The 20,128-nt window shown below is 39.6% G+C and overlaps 1 protein-coding gene across 6 annotated transcripts in view; it reads right to left on the reverse strand.

Moving 5' to 3' along the window:
• Positions 1 to 20,128, reverse strand: part of LOC117416617 (CMP-N-acetylneuraminate-beta-1,4-galactoside alpha-2,3-sialyltransferase-like) — an 80,699-nt gene that overhangs the window by 44,696 nt on the left and 15,875 nt on the right. For 4 of the 6 annotated variants that reach the window (XM_059034992.1, XM_059034995.1, XM_059034991.1 and 1 more), the window contains exons 3-6: positions 13,937 to 13,984; positions 11,730 to 11,777; positions 11,474 to 11,516; positions 8,209 to 8,301 (exon numbers count right to left, since the gene is read on the reverse strand). In XM_059034992.1, coding sequence (XP_058890975.1) covers positions 8,209 to 8,301; positions 11,474 to 11,516; positions 11,730 to 11,777; positions 13,937 to 13,984 — 232 coding nt within the window. The remainder of the gene's footprint in view (positions 1 to 8,208; positions 8,302 to 11,473; positions 11,517 to 11,729; positions 11,778 to 13,936; positions 13,985 to 20,128) is intronic. The other 2 variants (XM_034027873.3, XM_034027875.3) reach the window with 2 other exon arrangements.

The raw sequence follows: 20,128 nt of genomic DNA on the forward strand, positions 1-20,128 counted from the left end.
ATTTTTTTGTCGTCTTTAAAAAAAAAAAAAAAAAAAAAAACCAACAACCACCCACTACAAAAATTTAAAATAAATGAAAAGTTACAATCAAGGTCGCTGGCACACAAGTAGCATAACATTCAGTTCCACTTCAAAAACAAGGGAATACAATCAATCTGCGAAAACCAATTAATACAGACAAAGCAAATATGCATGTGTTTCCATTTCCATTTCATAACATTAGGATTAGGCATTTCTTTAATCACTGCCAGCCTTTGTGTTCCAGCAAAAGAAAGAAAGCTGAATGATGTTTCAATCCATGTTGTTCCCTCTGTTTAACCCGGGCTGACTGCAAATACTGCTGGCTTCTTTAAAGTCAAAATGACAACAATCTGTCTTCCACACGGTCCACACCAGACTGGTGGAGGGGGGGGGGGGGGGGGGGGGATTACTTGGGGTCACTGTTGGGTTCCTGCGCTAGAGCTTCGTTGTTGACTTGCGGGGTCACTAGAAACATTTTTTATTCAGTCTCATTATGTGTATTCTATGTGTGTGTACCCTAATGAATGCACATATGTTACAGTACATGGCTCGAATTAAACATTTCTTTAGCTACCAGCCGTTGAATATTATCGGTAATTTAGCATGGAATGTGTTTCCGTATACTGTATTTGTTTTTGAATCAGGAGGTGAGAACCGTTATTTTATTTTCTTTTGCAAACCCCTTCTGGAAAAGGGATTTTACTGTAAATGTACATTTATGCTCTTAATTTTGACCACCGAGGACCTGAGCTCCTCTTCTTCACGGACCAAATTTAATTGATTTCTAGATCTATTAGGACAAGCAAAGCACGATTTGAACACAAACAAAAAAAAGTTGAGTCAAAATAAATAGCAGTGTAGCACAGCTGCCACAATGCCAATAAACCACCATTCAGAAAAGAGGGGAGAAAAATATTTTCTTAATGGCTTAAATCTATGAAACTGTTTTAGAAGGATGTTGGCTTTAAAAACACAAAATAAATAAATAAATAAATAAATAAATAAATAAATAAATAAAAATTAAAAACACAAAGTTTTAGTCCAAATCGGTTCGATTTTTTTATATCTCTCAGGTTTCAAATGAGTACGTTGAACGGGAATACTGTAGGCTTCCATTCCGATTTTGGCTCTCCAACCTCTTATTAAATCTGCAGCACAGGATTCTCTCTCTGATCAAGGGGCACACTGCTATGTATTCTCTAATCGTTTGTTTGTTTGAACTTTGTATACACCATTAGTAAAAGGGCCTCCGGATATAGATTTTAAAAGCACCCTCGGTTAGTTAGTTGTTATTGCCAAAACAGCAAGAACGTACTGCGGTTTTCAGATTTGTGCCCTCAACTGCCTTTTACATACTGAAGAATTCAATTGAAGGATTGAATACATTTCTTATTTCTTATCTCCTAGCCTGCTTCGATTTCTACGGCAGTCTTAAATAACCAGGTATAGTTGTTACAAATAAATCACAGAATTTAAATCCTTTGGTCTTCTTCAAAATTAAAGCTTCTGGGTGCTCAGCAGTAACCTCTTTCAACAGACTGCCTGACTGCCCTACCAATGTTTTTTTGTGATGTGTTGCAAAGTGTAAAGAAACCCTTTTTTGTTTGGACTTCAATAGACCACATGTTGCAAAGATACGGTTATGATTGTAGCAGACACATTAAGAAATATAAGACCAAAGCAGTTAAGCAGAGCAGGTACAAAAAGGGTTTTGTTTTTTTGGTAATTTTTGTTCCCCAATACCCATGTAAAAATAATGCATGTTTATATATTTTATATATAGGAAAATATTAGATAAACAAATGGTGGTAACTTTCATTAAATAAGATTTACTGGAATCATTTTGTGTACTTTAACATAGTTACTTAACTGGTGCCTGATCCATAGACCTTAATTCTTCAGAGAGAGAAACAATCCTCAACATCCCAAATTCCCAACTTAATCAGAAACCTGTCACCTTCCTTCTATTTCCGTTTCTGCGGACCGTTAATGGGCTCTAAAAGCATCCGATCCGAGAGCCTTTCCCGCAGTACTAGAAACTCTTGAAGAAATACAGGAAGACTTTCAGAGCGGGGGGGGGTGGGGGGGACTACAAACCAGCGCTTCAAAAAGATGACAGATAATGTCTGTGTGTGAAAGCACCAGGCCAGCAGGCTGGTTCGAGGTCTGTGGGAATAGGCCGATTGGAGAAGACAGACGCTGCAGCCGCAACACAAATCTGGGAACCAAAAGAGCACAGACCACAGACAGACAAACAAGGTCCTCAGCAAAGTTTCTGCGTTTATGAGAATCTCGTGTTGCCTCTGACCCACAGGTCAGTCTTCAACATATATACTGTACACAAGTATGATATCCACGGCTCTACTGTATATACAAAATTGGATGAAAAAGTAGATCAATGTCCTACATCCACTAGACTGTATGCATAATTAATAATAAGCGATGTACATGAAGGAGACAGACAAGTATCTTCTTATAACCACAGATTCTGATACTCTCAATTACTTGTGCTTAACAAATTTCATCACAATTAGATGTATGATGCGTGTACATGTACCTCCATAATATCCAAGTTGCAGGCAATATGCATCCCCTACTGTATCCGGCTATAAAGTAATAAAAGTTTTTATAGCTACCCAGCCTTTGATAAGACTTTCTAAACCCCAGGTGTCATTTTTTGCAGTTTTGTTCACTGATCAAACTTGTACTAAAACCTGGAATGGGTGAAACTGCTATGCAATCAAGAGTCTTATTTACATCCCTGTACTACTAAATTGTACAATTAGAATGCCTTGCTACTGCGAAGCTTTCAGCTGTTATTTTCTAACCTGTTTCCACTTGAACCCAGACCTCCACTGAAAGAGACTTTTTTGTCAGTCTTCGTTCGCAATTTTAAATTTTTTAGATTTTGAAAGATTTCATGCTTATTTCAGAAAATGTGTATTCCGTTACTGTCAACATCTTTTCATGACAACAACCAACTTCTCTTTTAGGAAAATATTTAATAGTAATGGAATTTACTGCTCAGCAAATGCTCCTAAGATTAACTTGCTCTGCTCCTCCAGCACTGCAGTGTAAAATCCATTCCCAGACTCTTAGCTCTAGGTTCACACTGAACTCCAGCCTCTCGCTTTGTAACCCTGCTATATTTATGAGTTGCTTTTCTCTGCTACGTTGTGTTCAGAGCTACTTTGACACCCCCAGCAGCCTCCACAATCGCGTGTCTACGGCATGCAGCGAGAGCCAGGGAGCAGGGAAACCCGTAGCCGCCTCACGCACTGGGAGGTAGGGACAAGCTGGAGAGCGGCTGGGCCAAAATGAGCCTCTGCACCAATCAACAGCCTGTCCCATTCCCAGTGGGCAACGCCATCCTGATCTGTGAGAGATCCATTCTGACAGCAGTACACAGGTAAAGCACTTTACTAGCATAGAGCCCTTTCACAGTCTGAATTATTCAATGCGCTCTTAGAGCTCTTTCTCAGAGTTCCACCCCCCCAACCCCAACCTCCCCAAGCTTGGTGACTCTTTAACCCATCTATCTCTTCAAATCTTCTAGTTCCAATACATCCATTGTCTCCCACTGAATAAGGAACTATCCGATTCCGTCGCTGCACTGCATGCTGGTGAAAAAATGGTTTGCAATATAAGAACAACAGCAGGAGCAGCTTCAGGGTTCATCTGGTCCATGCGTGAGTCCACCAGCGCCTACTACACTGAACCCTCCAATAGCACTGTAACTCTACTATTTCATCATTAATCTGTATAAAATGTACTGATAGCTGCAGGAGACATTCCATTGTAAGGGGTTGCAAACAGAAGGCAGTGCACGTCCTGGTACCGCTTGATTTTTTTAAGTGCTAGTGCTACAGCACACAGTTGGTGTGGTATCACATTTCCCTGCATCTAGGAGGGAATTGTCTGATGTTGGGCTGATTAAATGACAGTTCTCTTAACTTTGTTCCATCACTCTTTCATTAAGGAGAGCTGCCTGGCTGTATCAGGTTCACCAGATCTGACAAACAGGGAAAACCGCACTTCACCCAATGCCCATCGGCTGAAATATCACCAAGATCCAAGAAGTGTAATCGAATTGCATGCCCGTACGGACAGGTCTGATGACAGTATAAGGGGCCCATAGGATCACAATACAACACCTGACCAATTATGCAACAACAGAACTAGGAAAGAGCACATTCTAAACAGGTTTGACTGAGATTGCTGTAGCTTTTGCTCCAATCCATCCATAAATACTGTCTCACTTCACTTGTCTGCACTGCATATTAGAATTATTAAAAAAATAAAGTATGCATCCCGAGGACAAATCAAATAGTGGTAAAGAATTGGTTCATTAATATTATCACTGAGAATTTTCTGTCTGACAACTAATAAAAAAAGCCCTATTCAGAGCGAGACAATACTACAGAAGCAATCACATAAACTACTTTAAGTTCTCCTTATCAGCATTGCCTTACGGTCGCTTGGTTTCTTTCGTGGGTTTTATTCTCTCCACTTCCCTCTCACTTCTTCAAGCCAATGCGCCTCTAACGTTACAGCTTAGCATGCTACATGCAGACCGAAATAGATTACCACTGATGTAAAGCTTTTGTCTTGAATGAACAAATACAAAACGAAACCACATACAGTACTGTACCATAATGGCGTGTAGAACGTGTACCTCTATTTAAACACGCATGACTTACATCCCTTGTATATTACCCAAGTAGCAAAAACACCATAGAATACTGTATCTGTAAAATCCAAATCTGCTCTTTCCTACACTACCTGTCATATTCAAATCCATATGAAGTCGAAAACCAACATGAAAAATTAAAAATGTAACCAACCTCAATTTGCTGGTGCATCGTTAAGATTTGTTGTGACAAGATCTTAACCCAAGTATATTGCACATCACATTAAAAAAAAAAAATTTGAACCTGCACATAGCGTGCAGGACAAAAATCAATTTACAAAATGAGCCAATAACAAGAGTCTGTCAGAGAACATCATCTTTCAGTCTGCTTTCCAAAGGCAAAGCCTTCCCTCTTTGTTTGTTCAGTAGTTATTGTTGAGTAAACCACAAGATAATTATATTAAATATTTTAAAAATCTATTCAAAAGTTGGATTTATAATATAAAATAATGACTTCAAGCTGAAGCCTTGTACATCTATCAATGATTTTATTCCATTAGCTCAGTGATCAAAAATTCCCTTAAGCAATTTCCCTAGTATGGTTTCTGGTCTATGAACTTACTATAAGGCTGTGGAGCACAGCATACTAAAATGATGCTTTTTCCGTCTGTCTGTCCTTCACACTGTATCTCACATGGAGTTCACTCACTGTCACACAGGCAAACCAAGTCAAATAAAAGAATTTAGGAATACTTTGGCAATTGTGCCCTCTGTTTTCCCTTTGATGTTCTCTATGTACTGTAAGGTGACAGATGCAGATACCAGAATACATTATATTTCTTTATTTATTTATTTAATTTGTCTGCTTTGGAACCCAAAGAAGAGATCAATCTAGATCTGCTTGTAGACTTTAGACATGAGTCACGCAGGACTAAAAAGCAGGTGTCCTCAGAGTTAGTCAAAAGCAGACAAATTTTAAATAAATAAATAGAGAAATATCATGTATTCTGGTATCAGCATTCGTTTTTATCAAGTCGGTAAATTCAAATTAAATGCGATGTTGTGGCCAGAGAAGGCGCTTTTGTGCATGATTTGTAAACAATGAACTGGGTGTAAATAACTGATTTCGTTGTACCTTCTTTTCCAAAGGCTAGAATAACCATTTAGTTTTCCGTGTGATATGTATTTCCATATATATATATCTTGAAATTCACCATAAAAAGCATTAATTTTTAAGAGTTGACAATAACGTTTTGTATTTTCGCCCGTCCCAATATGCCCAACAGTAACGGTTTACTGAACGTAGATGTTATATTATGGTTTATTGTGAAAGCTGGCATTGCATTGCGGCAAATACCCCGGAAATGCTATATCAATTCTAACATAATACTGACATGGTCGATTTGCATGGGAGTAAAAAGACACAGGACGCTTGAGTTTTGAAATTTTACAGAAGGCTCCGATGTCCTGTAAAGAAAGCCTGAGGACCTCTGACAAAATTATCTGGCCTAGAAAGAAATGTATGGTTCGTACAGGACTACATTTTATCGATGTCGGTATAATTCCCAAACCACCTGTTTATGTGGTGATATTTAGTCCCGTGCGAATCAGGCTTTTGACTCTCTTTCTGCACTGGGATACTAAAAGAATTCCTTTCAGCCTCAGATTTATGACAAGGGGGGTGGGGTGGGAGGGGGGTCCAATTTGAAACACAAATGGGGTTGATCTAAAAGATTAGAACCAATTTGTTATGCATGTTTATCTGCTATTACATTTTTTACATGACCCCTTACTGGGAATTATGTAGCCCGCTACCAATGCTAACTGTAAAGATACTGTATTTTTCATAGACAGCCCAAAAACTATGTAAAAACTCAGACTGTATGCCACAAACCAACCTCTCTCTTTACAGTGATGAATCGATGAATGAATGAATAGCGTAATGGGGAACATAGTGAAAAACACAATAGCTTCCTTTGATACACATTTCCAATCTGCATGGCTTTTTAATTTTTCTACCACAGTTTAAATGAGATTATGTCCTAGTTTGTTTCAAGTATTATTAAGTTTAAATCGACACAGGTTTAGAACAAAATATCTATTCATTATTTATTTATGCATTTAACAGGAAGTCATTCTTAAAGTAACAATCATCGTAGTGTGTTCTGAATTGCCAAAGAAGCTAGGATCTGTGGTAAAATGCACTACTATTTAGAGAGTCGAATAGCTCTACTCCCCGATTTATTCAGTTTTATTTCCAGTTTTAATGCAATTAGCAAATCTCTTTGTAAGTGAACCTTCTTTTGGAACCTGCCTCCTCACTGTGCACATGTGGTGTTAAATTTGTTATTTATGCAGGATATTTGTCATTCATAAATGCTGTCACAGAAAAGAACAGGAACATGGCAATTGTTCTGTATGCATTCGAAGCAGTGTTTGTTCGAATATGTATCTTAGTATGCCATATATAAAAGGAGCACTTCCATTACGGATTCTGACCTCACCCACGTTATATTCGCAGTCACATGCACAACACAAAAGATTTATAAAGTTAAAACACAGTACTGTAAAAATGACAGAAAAAACGCTGCCCTTCGCAAATCAGAAATAATAAACCCTATATCACAACTTAACCGCATCTATTTATGTCCCAAGTGTTTAGTATTAATCGTTAATAGTGCTGTACTTGTGGTCTATTGTATAGATCAATGACATTCAGCACCAGGAGCTCACTGTCTGGGAAAAGGGCTTTAAAAGCTAATGACATCATAATCAGTCAATCAGCTTTTTATCACTGTGGCTTTAGAGCGGGTTGACTCATTTCACCCTTATTGTGTGTAAGAAATAGTGGCTACAACACCCTGTCCCTCTTCAACAAGCAACAGAAAACAAAGAACTGTGTGGTTTTGAAAGTGGTTTCTTTTTCTGTAGGTGGTGATGGGAGTTGGTCATGAATTAACCTACACATTCCCACTTATGAAAAAGGCATTCTATACAATCCAAGATGTATTATGATTAGCCATCACTCTCTATTGTTTAAGCGTAACACACAGTAGTGTCTCTCAAAAGTCCCCCAACCCTAAAGCCCATTACAGAGAAGCTGCATTGAGCAGCAGCGGTTACACAAGGGTTAAGGGTTTGACCACACTCAAATGATTGAGAATGAGGAGATCTGACAACTGTGTTAGCGCTCTTCACTGTTCTGTGCAGCATCTCATTTTACTTTAAATACCTGCATTTTGGCTGCTAAAAATCCACCAATAAACTTTAGATTTTCTGAACACTTTTGGTGACCATACATAGGAAAAGCTTTGAAGACACGCAGAGTATAGCAGTATAAAATTATTTTAATTGACTGTTGCTAATTACCTAGTCCTAGCACATTTGGCTCATCTCATCTACAACTTTAAAATGCACTCCATAAAATACTGCTTAGTTTTTGCATCTACTGTAGATGACACTAAACCCACTGATAGTCCTTGAGCTCAAGTACCACTGATTGTTTCCCACCTTTTTCCAACAGGCAGCTGTGGACCGAACGGAAAGGGATTGCTTACTTTGGATAGATGGTCGTCATCTTGGCTGCTGCATACCCAGGTTTGCAGGCTCCCTCGCTGAGATTGCCATATTTGTACGTCAACTCTAGTGGGCTACAAAACAAACAGAGTAAGACAGAAAGGGTTTAGACAGGCAATGAAATGGAAAGTGTGACTTGCACAGGCAACAGCGAAGTGAGGTTTCCTTATGTGAGCGAGATTAAAAAGTCTACCTGTGGCTCCCGAGTGGTGCATCCAGTAAAGGCGCTCCGCGTGCAGTGCAGGATGCGCCCTATAGCCTGGAGATCGCGAATTCAAATCCAGGCTATGTCATTGCCGACCATGGGTTCCTAGGGGGCACTGTACAACTGGCCGCCCGGGTAGGGAGGGATTAGGTCAGCAGGGCAATCCACGGTTCACCGTGCACCAGCGACCCCTGTGGCTGATAGAGCACCTGTGGGTCTGCAGTGGAGCCATTCAGATTTGTGTTGTCCTTCGGCACTATAGGTCTGGTGGCTTTGCTGTGGATACGCAGTGCGAAAAATGATTGGCAGGAATACGTTTCGGAGGACGCGTGTTTCAGCCTCCATTTCCAGAGTCGCCGGGGGGTTGCAGCAGTGAACCGGGATAAAAAAAAAAAATAATAATTGGGCAATCCAAACTGGGGAGAAAACCGGGGTAAAAACCATTGGCGACGACTAAATTAAAAAAAAAAATTAAAAAAAACCACACACACAACATTATTCTAGACTTGCTTACCTACCACATTTACACAGTATTATTATTCTCCCTGACATACATTAATTTCCACTATATATCACTTCTAGATTTCCTATCTATATATCTTGTTTACAGAATTATTTTCTTAAATATGAGGAAGGGATGGAGGGGGGGGGGGGGGGTGTTTCCAAGTTGCATTTCTACTTTGAAGTCATTGTTTATGATCTTCCTTCGTGGGAGTTCATGTCAAGTTAAATGTCTGTATGATGTTGCATAAATAATTCTGAGAAAAAAAAAAGAGCCTGGTGTGGATTGCCACTTATCAACAGCTCATTTCTCATAACAGTAGAAAGAGTTCAGACCTGCATAAAAAAAACTCACACCATAATATTAATTACTCCTCGAAAAGGCAGCTTTTGACCTGCTCGTTAATAACCTGCTTAAAATTAGCCAAACTCAAATAAACAGGGCTCAGAGAGGCAGCCGCCTTGTAATTCAGGTTTCCTGCCTTCTCTCTAGTCCTGCTGAACTGAACCTGGCATCAAGTGATTATTGGCTTTGGAACCATTTCAAACTCCCCACCGATCCAACAAGCTCAGGACTCCTTCTGCTGTTCAGTGTGGAGCCTGTACTAATTTGAAAACCTGCATGTGCATGTGTGTGTGTGTGTGGGAGTGCTTATTGTAAAATGCACTGAGGATAGTACAGTAAATTATTATTATTATTATTATTATTTATTTCTTAGCAGACGCCCTTATCCAGGGCGACTTACAATTGTTACAAGATATCACATTATACATTATTTCACATTATACAGATATCACATTATTTTTACATACAATTACCCATTTATACAGTTGGGTTTTTACTGGAGCAATCTAGGTAAAGTACCTTGCTCAAGGGTACAAAAGCAGTGTCCCCCACTGGGGATTGAACCCACAACCCTCCGGTCAAGAGTCCAGAGCCCTAACCACCACTCCACACTGCTGCTAAATACAATATTTGGCCTTCTCCCCTACTGTATACAAATGTATTTAAAAGGTAGCAGGGATACCAACAATTTTAAAGAAATATATAACTAAAGAATGTTAAGATAGTGTTTTGGAAGCTTTCCCCCTTGCTGAAGCTTAGTAACCCAAGTCCTGCAGATAAAATCCAGCAAGACTCATCAATATATTGTCAGCTGCAGTGCATAAGCCTTTCAAGTGATATGCAGAGTTTATTTTATAGAAATCGAATGTTTTATCCTTTACATTTAGGAGTGTCCCATAACCCAGTGCCTAAGTGGTTTCACTATTCTATTAAGTTGCGTAAATGTTGCAATGATAGCCGGTTCTGTTTTAGACTGGGCTCTTTTACATGTGCGATAGTGTGCGACAGCTGAATGCCATACAGACCATCACCTCTCGTGACAGGTTGTGTTTAATGAAGCTGGTTCTGTCATCAGTGATATCGGAGTGTAAGCCATTATCCACGGCGTCACTCTGCAGGATCCTGTCCCACCACCCTGCCTCAAGAAACACTGACCATGCAGACGTGTTACCAAAAAACAGGAAGACAGAATCCTGAGAACTTTGCCGGGGGGTAAAAAACGGACCAGGGCAAAACGTGTGTTCTTTAAACCTATATTTGGACAAACAAGGGTGCTTTACACTCAGCAATTTTGTTTTAGATCGCTTTTACCCTGAATGATTAAAACTAGACAATTAATAAATAATTACACCAAATTCCCTTCAAAACAGGAAAACTGGGCTTTAGAATTCACTGTAAATGGTGGGTAAGCAGTTCAAAATAAATTACCAATGTAATTGCTGTATGATGTAACTGCTGTGTACAGACAGAGGGGCTCTGTTGGCACTCACTAGATATCTTAATGTGGAATTGTGTGATTTGTATTGTTCTCTCAGCAGTGCGGTTCTTATGTCTGAGAGCAGTAATCCCTCTGTTTGTTACTGCTACTTGTCTCCAGGATCCAGTTTGATGAATTTTCACCCCGTTGATGTACATTTACAACAGTGTGTATATTCTTTGATTTCTTTTTTTTTTGTTTTAATGTTAAATGTTAGTAATTGCAACTTAAGCCTGTAGCAAAAGTAATTGTAACATGAGGCTATAAATGCCAAACATCATCTTTCATGCTAAAAGAGAAATCTGTACAATTCAATGCATGCACATGCTTGTGCTGCTCTGCGTAGGACATAGTGTGTATTGTTCCTTTTCTAGCCCTGGTCACATCACCCTGCTGTCTGAAACATTAGAGGAGATACATGAAACAGCCCCAGGTGGAGATACATTCTTTGTGCGTTTTCTGTCAGTAGAAATGTGGGCACTCAATGTTTCAACTGCAGTGGTTAAAATAAAGGATGACTCTGTGATTGAGTCCACTAAGAGACTGGAAAGATGTTCGCTAGATTTGTCTGAAAAATAGGATATTGTTTACTGTAATCAATTTAAGAAAAAAAAAAAAAAATAGCACCTCTTACTGGATTTACAAGTCGAAAGGGTCATGCACACAGCAACAAAATAAAAGGTACAGGCATATTGTGTTATAAGAGGGTTTACTTACAGTTTAGCATCAAGTTTCACCAGGAAGCCTAGTTTGTCATACGCTGGGGAGAAAAAAAAAATAATACAATTATTTTACAGTACACCGCAAGTACTGTGCAAAGGATACAGATGTGCATTTTTTTTTTCTACAAAACTCAGTAGAATATTAAGGAAGCTGGCAGCTTGACAATGTACATTTTTTTCATTTAGAGGCTTAATAAACGTTTTCCTTAAACCAACACAGATCTGAATGCTAGGCCAAAGTTCCTCCCCACCCAGGCCATGCTGCCTCTTAGACCTCAGGTCTGGAACACATTGGCCATCTATGAAAGAGAAAAAAATCAGAGCATTAGCGCTTCTCCAGCCAAGCATGCAGGGCTAGGGACAAAGCCAGCCAAACAGACAGTGCTTCTCTACTAAAGGAAAACCAACATTAATTCCTACTAATTCCTTTCTGTCCTGCTGTGAAAAAGGATGCCGGATAACATCTCCACAGTTTCCTCTCTTGGCTCTTTAGGCAAGGAATAGTACATCAGAGCAACTAAAAATAAATCAACAGCATTTAAAACAGGACCGTCCAGAGATATGAAAATCCAAAGTCAGCAATTTTGTAGCTATGGTCAAGGTTCTCGCCTGACAACTGACTTATTAAAACACCCTGATATTCTGTTGTCAGTACAGAAAACAGAAACTTGTGATCCACCCCCGGGAACTGCATAGAAATTAAACAAGCAAGCAAAAAAACCTGAAACCAGTTATACACAGTGGTATATTAAATATAATAAATAAAGTTCTACCGCACAGTACACTGGGAAGAATTATTATTATATATGGAGTGTGGAATTAATAGAATTCCACAACCCCAAATAAACAAAACAATAAACACTGCTCTTCTGAAACTAGTGAATAGTCTTACTGGTGAGGATACAAGAACATTCAGTCTTTGGATTGGAAAATTATTAAACTACTCGAACTATACTTTTGTAGTCAGACATGCATGTACCTGGATTGAATGAACTTGCATTCTCAGAGTCAAACTATAATCCTATTGAAAAAACTATTATCACTTTATTTATTTAAACAGTGCTAGCAAGCTTAAGACAACATTACCATACTGCAGATCCAAAACAGACCAACTTTAATGAACTTCTTAGCTGGGTGGGAAATTACAAGTAGCTACGCATATTTACTTGATTGGTTTGAATGAACTCCCTCATTGATGATGATGTGATCAAAATAAATACTGCTCCCAATCTGTGCTGTTTACTAGATGAGCTTTTATTTCTCCAGAGAAAAAAAGTGAATTGAATTGGGCTGAGGTTAACAGGTTTTTAAGCAGCAGTACTAGCAGCAGACTGTGGATACACACAGTAAAACCACAGCAGATAGAAAGGGTCCAGGGTTTAACTGCAGCAGGGATCAGGCAATGCAGGTGACGGAGGGGAGAGGTTCCCTTTCGTCAGAAGCTATTAGAGCAGGAGTTGGAAGGTTCAGGGTCCCTGTTTAAATTCTTTACAAAAGCAGTACTGGTAAGACAAATTAAAACTCATTGGGATGGATTTAAACTTTGCCTTATCATTTTTAACAACATAAATACATACAAAAAAATGAAAGCTTCTATGAGCTATCCTGTTTAAACATGAATTATCATCAGGGGTCATATAAAGAGCCCTCTGTTTTCCACAAGGGTCTCATTTTATAAGAGGAGAAGGCGATTTAAGAAAACAGTCATAGCTTTACTTTGTAAGACTTTAAAAGTACTGTCCAGTGTTTCTAGGAGAAAAATTGCTTTCACAATAAAAATAATAATAAACATTTAATAAAAGTAAAAAGCAATTAAATTTAGCATGTCTGTCGACAGCACATGTTCCTTGGTAGCCCAGGGAGTAATTTAAAACTGGCCAGCCTAATCGAAAATTAAATAAAACTAATGAACCTATTATTACTACTGAACTTTTAACCAGGGGTATTCAGTGAGGAAACACACTTCTTTCAATGCATGCTTTGATGCCAGATTTTTCTAAGTAATGAAATTGCAGCAAATGAAGGTCCTTGCAAGATTAAATGCGGTGAAACAACATTGGGGGGACACTGAAACTTACCAACAGTTAGGTTAGCCAGGCCAGCTATACTATCTGTCGTAGCAGTGCCATGTTGGGAGGTAAGGTTGTTTTATCAATATGCAATGATGAACTCAAAACATAATCATCATTCAACAAGCTAGCTTAGACAAGACTTGAGAGAACTTGGTAGCCAAAAATACATTAAAAAAGAATCAAGTGTAACTATTATCAATTTTTCCTATCATGGATAGACAGATACATTTATTTTGCCTGTATCTCAATGGTTGAAGTGCAGAGGGTTGTACACTGAAAAAAGCACCTTTAACAATGCTTGTGATGTGGACCTACAGAACATGGTCACCTCCCAACATGGCCACCAGACCTGAATATTATTTGGGTATTTTTTGGGGGGCCTGTACCTGAGCCTACTGTTCGTCCCACGGAGACAAATGGATCCCCCTCAGAATCTGCAACACAAGAGTGGCAATTCAGCTCAGCACATTATCACACAGCTAGCAGTTAACTGGACCCAATCACAAACCAAGAGAACCCAATTTAAAGGAGTCTTTAACTTGTCTCATGGTTTCATACTGAAACTGTGCATATATGCTGCTATGCAAGTAACAATCTAATTGATAGCCATGGCACGTACTGTACCCACACCAAGATGTTAACAAATCAGACCTGCGGTACAGTACATCACTCGAGTCTTGACGGATTGCACATGCCCTTACAATACATCTGATTTTGGTTGATCTTTGAAAAGATGGCTCATGTTTCAATTACTGTTTTTTCATCACAAGAGGAGAACCTCCCACCACCAGGTGACAATTAATGAATTTGCGTTAGCGAGTCCCACATCACCCCCCCCTCAAATCTACATTGATAGCAAGATCGAAAGATGATCTCTGACATGCGTGCTAGGGTTTCCACTGTATCCATAGTGTCCCCCGACCAGTACCTTCCTACACCATGAAAAAAACAACAATCCAGGTACTGGTAGGGAGTAGGATAACATGAGCAACCTTTCCAACAAAAACAACAAGATAGATGACAGTATCCTAAGCACAAACCCTAACAGCTCAGCATGACAATACAATAACACCAACAAACGCTGGTTGACTGAAGCATGTCTGGGTGGCCCAGTACAGCAATATCGCTCCAACCGCTTTCCCCCTTCATCACACACAGTGCTAATGTGCTGTTACATTAAATGAGGTCCAGACTTATTTAGGGATCCGACTGTGCACCACTGTGTCGGTGACTACATGTTCATTCAAGGGAAGTGTCTGGTTGCCAATAGCTTGAACAGTCAAGTTTCTACCCAACATGGTGCAACTTCAGAGCTCTGGAGCTTGTGATCATCTACTCCATAGGCACCTCACTCGCAGTAGCGTGCCGAACACGTCGGATATATTTTCTGCTTTAATAAGACCATTTATTGTGTAACATAGGCACGTGTTTATTTTTTACATTTCTTCCTATGTGCATCATTAGTTTGAGTGATGTATAGCCATGTTTAAATAATCAGGATTACATTACAAAGATATCTTGAGGCAGAAGTAAACTGTGTTTTAAAAAAAAGCAGCTCTCCTAGATCCCTTCAAGACTCGATGCCCTGCGGATCATTCCGTCTGCTAAATCCTGCTCCTACCCTTGTATGGATGTGGATTTATATTGGACAGTCCTTCCCCAATAAAAGGTCCAGTAAATTCTTTGAGGGTGACGGAGCAGCCCGATGCCTGAACTCACGTCAGAGCACAGTTAAAGGAAGCAGGCTCCGGTGTCCACAGTCTCACTGTGATGCAATGCGAGGGCTGTGGAGGAGGGGAGGGGAAGGGGGGGAGGCAGGGGTTCAGGTGGTAAACAGATGAGTCTGAGGGTCCAGTTCACATTCCAACTCCATTTTAACCATGTTTTCTACTGGGGGTCCCTATAGGCTTCATTTGGGGAAACACCAGAACCAGTTTGAAATATTCAACTGGTGGCTAAACAGGAAACAAAATTACTTCTGTTCCGTACGCTCGCCTTGAATGAACAAGGTGCAGCAACAGCAACTTTACAGATATGAGCACTTAATGTATAATAATATCCACAGAGGCAAGAACTATAAAAGTGCCTTTCACATCGGGACAGATGTCGATTGCTGCAGTCAAAAAAATAAATAACGAAACAAAACAAACAAAAAATTGCAGCATCATCACTCATTCATGGCAGTTTACAGGAATACGCAAAGAAGGTAAATAGCATAGGTAGCCATGAGTCAGCATTGTGTGCTAAGCCACATAGTTTTGTAAAGCAATGTATGTACATAGCATTGTATAACTCTTGTGGTAGAGAAGACTGCCTACAGCAGTTGCTCTTAGGTAACTTTATTGGAAGAAGCTTTTTTTTTTTTTTTTTTTACTGAAAGGAAACCTCTTGTGAAGTAGCGTTATCCCCCCCCCCCCCCCATTTTGTTTCTCTGCAGCCCCTTCACCCTAGGTCAATTGTTCAACTCCATGAAAGACAAGAGACACAAGGGTTTGGAAAAAATGCAGCCTGTTCTCAAAATCAGGTAGGAGAAAAACAACAACAGCAGCAGCATCAACAGCCTTCTCGAGGAGTCGCCGTCGTCATCGTCGTGTTCAGAAGACAGCACTTGACAAAGAGCTTCTCTCAACGCTGCATGTTGAGAGCCCTTGGCCTGCTGACGTGGCAGAACACTCTCTTGCTCAGACTGTTATCAAAGCAAGCTGCATCCCACTTAAACTTCCAGTAAAGAGGGTAGAACTCCTGGAGGTCACATAACAGATTAGTTATGTGTTTTTGTTATTGTCCTTCATGTTGATTATATGCAGTATCAGTGACTTCAGGGGTAGGTGGGCTACGCTCCCATTAATATGAAACACATACTCTGACCGGCCCATTTCTGTGATGCATAACAAAGTATAAAGAATAAAAGAATCATATCATGTCACCCCAATCCATAGTTGAACTCCCATCTCCCTTGACTATTGGAACTGGCTGAGATAACATTGAAAACAACAGAACGCAGCATTTTCATAAAGGACCCACATCTGTTGGAGGAAGACATCTTTCAAATGATTTCTTGATCACTCTGTATTTTTATTTTCTTTGGATTCAAAGTAGTCCAATTATCTTTGAACATCAGTGCACACCCCACCTCTTTGCATCCACAGCTGCCCATCTATTTCCAGCGAGATATTAACAATCACTTTACGCGCTATACCGTACATCTAATCTGTCATTTTGTTCTGTGTACATAAACACTTCCTCTAAATTGTTAGAACATGGTCCTGAGCCCAAAAGCAGAGTTATCTGTGTTTTTATAGCACTTGGCTGCAGTGACAGAGATGTGCGTCTCCCAAATCAAACAGCACCATCCCTACGCTGACTGGCCCTTGTTTTCATAAACTCGAAAAGAAAACACCCCTTAAATTAGGCTAACAAAGTAATAAAAGAGTCAAAGGGGATGCTAATCAGATTCAGTTTCTTGGAGCTTGTGAATAATGGTAACAGAATAATTAATCACGAAATGCAATTGTTGGCATGCACTATAAAATGCAATATAAAAATGGCCAACTTAAGGCACAACTGGGACTAACTTGACCACTTATTTCAAAGTCTGGAACAGATGATTCATAATGCAGAAAACGAATGCACAGGAGGTTGCAGAAATACTTACCAATTACTGCAAGTGTGAGTGAGTATTCATAGTTGTGGACGAGGTATCAGAAAGACAACTACAATGCGTAACTTTGTGATAGTGAAAAATTCTCCCTTCTTAAAGGGTGTCTATTCCATGTCCCATTACTGTAGTTCTGTCATCGCAGGCTTAGAAGAGTGGAGTAGTTTAGTTAAGGGGAATCTTTAGATGGTAAGTGTGTGTGAGGCAGAAGGGTTGTCACTTACGAGAGGGGCTACTTGTCCTTGAATATACCCAGTACATAGTTACGCAATGTACATCAATGCACAATAGACCAGTTAACCAGAGCTTAGTCCAGGCAGAGTAGAAACAAACTGGGTACATAGCGACACAGCTCAGAACGCCTCTCCACCAAAGAATAACAAAACAGAAAACAGGCTGCTTAGAATGTCAGCTTACAGCACCTAGGAAACACCTCTCGCACTCTTTGCTGGTAAAAGTCCCTGTGAAATCCAATTCACTTCCAGATAACTGGTATCATTAAATTCACAGCAAAGACTTTCAAAAGAAAATTCAGAAAAGCTGTTGTATTTACTGTAGCTGCTCTTTTATGGAATTGCTTTTAGATTAAGCAACTGAATGTAAAATGTAATTATTATTATGATTATTTAGTCATTTAGCAGATGCTTTAATCCAAAGCGATTTACAGAGACTTGGGGGTGAACTATGCATCACAACTGCTGCTGCAGAGTCACTTACAATAGGACCTCAGTTTTACGTCTCATCCGAAGGATGGTACATCTTTGTATTATTCCATGAGTAGGAAAGAAGGATTTAAAAAAAAATATATATATATATATATATATATATATATATATATATATATATAGCTACAAAGTCTTACTTGAATTTTTATTTGACTCTGTCTCACACTCACTCTGCTGTACATAGAACACTAGGGGACCCAATACCTGCTGCACAGGTATCTATTGTGTTGTGGCAGGATACATGAGGGTCTCCACTTGCAGAGTTAAGAAACCATTTTTACAAGGCATATACACTCCACCTTTAGGAAGAACTCCCTTAACAGCGAACACCCCCTAGTGGGGAGTATAAGGAACTGCATGCACTGCAAGGCAGTATCTGTGAAACTCTCCAGTCTTGTTCTCACAGGCGGGACCTCCTTCAAGGTATGTTCTCATTTATACTCAATAAAAGGAGTATCCTTCAGCTTGACAAAAATAATTCAGGCCTAAAACGATTAAGCAGACTGTTTAGTCCTGGAACCAGTCCTGTGAAGTGAACCAGAGCAGCTCACAAACTGAGCTGCTACTGTACAAATGGAAAGCAGTGCTCCTGTTCTAGCCCTCTCTGCAGTTCAGAATATATAACCTCTGGCAGATCTTCAGAGCTCCTGCATGCTGTACCTGGAAATGTGGTGTACTGACACAAACCACAAAAACTATGCCAGTATCACATTGCAAAAATGTAGTAAATCTATCCCTAGATTCTTTAGCAGCAATAAGCTGCTGAATAAGTGAGGTTTTCGGTTTCTGCACCGGCTTTGTCTCACACAGGCGGCTCTCAGTGTAGCAATCCCTCTTTATATACATGCACTTTATTCAAACAACTAAGTGGAAAATAACAACAACAACAAAGAAGGGAAACTCAATTCTGTTTTTGTTGGAAGCGCAGGGAACCTGGCCCCGCCAGTACCCTGCATTTGAAAAGAGCTCTGCATTTCACAGCAAATAGTTGTGGATATCAATTCAACATGAACCTTTAAAAAAAAAGCCAGACTGCAGCATCACCTGGCTATTTTAATAGAGAGGTGTCTTTCTGATCTCTGGTGTTTCCATTTTTGAACCACGGCCACAGCCCTACTTAAACAAACACAGTATATTTCTGTACTATCACCATGCATTCTATTTATAGAATGTAAATTGTGTACATACTGTACTGTACATACACAAAGTATAAACAGCATGGTTATGAAGTCACTTAAACAGACTGACCTTCTGCTGTGGAAAAACGAGTCACACTGAACTACTGCCTACAGAAACAACCTCATTTCTTTTTTTCTTTGTTTGATTAGACTCATCATTTTCTGAGAACACAGGCTGTACTGTGCCCTAGCTGGAATTTATTCAATAAGCTAGTCCACAGAGTCTATGCTATACTCTTCAGCACTGTAGCCCAGAGTAACTCAGAATCTTCGGGGAACAGACTCTAAAAAACTTCCGGAACCAAATAATTATGCATCTAGAATTAACAAAAGCCATAAGTTACAGGATAGGCTTAATATTTCTATTTCACTTCAAATCGGATAAAAGATTTCATTAGCTGTGAAAAACTAGCTATGAAGGGGGTTTCTGATGCTGACGCGGACATGAGAATGTTCCTGTTGGCTCCCAAAAAATTATAGCTGGAAGAATTGTTAATGACGAAGTATCTACTGAAGCTACAGTACAGTTCACGGTCTACAACTGCAGATCCCATCTTTGAATTGCCTCTTCTGTGAGTCAGGGCTGAGGATGGAGTGTGTAAGTAGCACCCTCTGCTGGTCCAATGGTAACATTGTTGTGAATACATGACAATACCCTCTGCAGGGCTGTCCAGCCATACTTTCAATTCAATTTCAAAGGAACACTTTCTAAAAATGCATGTTATTTAAATGCATGTTTATCCAAATATTATTATACTAACCTGTGTGGTCAGTCTAATAATCAAAAACATTGTTTTTCATTTTGTTGAATTTGTCCATGCAAGACAGACAACTTGCATAGTAATAGTCACTGGATAGTTACAACAGTGTAAAAGTTGCTGTTGGTTTTAGTGTCACTTTAAATGACACTTGTAAACCTATGCCAGACACACTGCACCTGTCTCTGGGAATCCTAGCAACCAAGACTCATAGTTTCAGTATACATGACAACTACAGAGCTCTACAGTATTTACGGAC

The sequence above is a fragment of the Acipenser ruthenus genome, chromosome 12, assembly GCF_902713425.1.
Source record: "Acipenser ruthenus chromosome 12, fAciRut3.2 maternal haplotype, whole genome shotgun sequence".
In the NCBI taxonomy this organism is placed as follows: Eukaryota; Metazoa; Chordata; class Actinopteri; order Acipenseriformes; family Acipenseridae; genus Acipenser; species Acipenser ruthenus.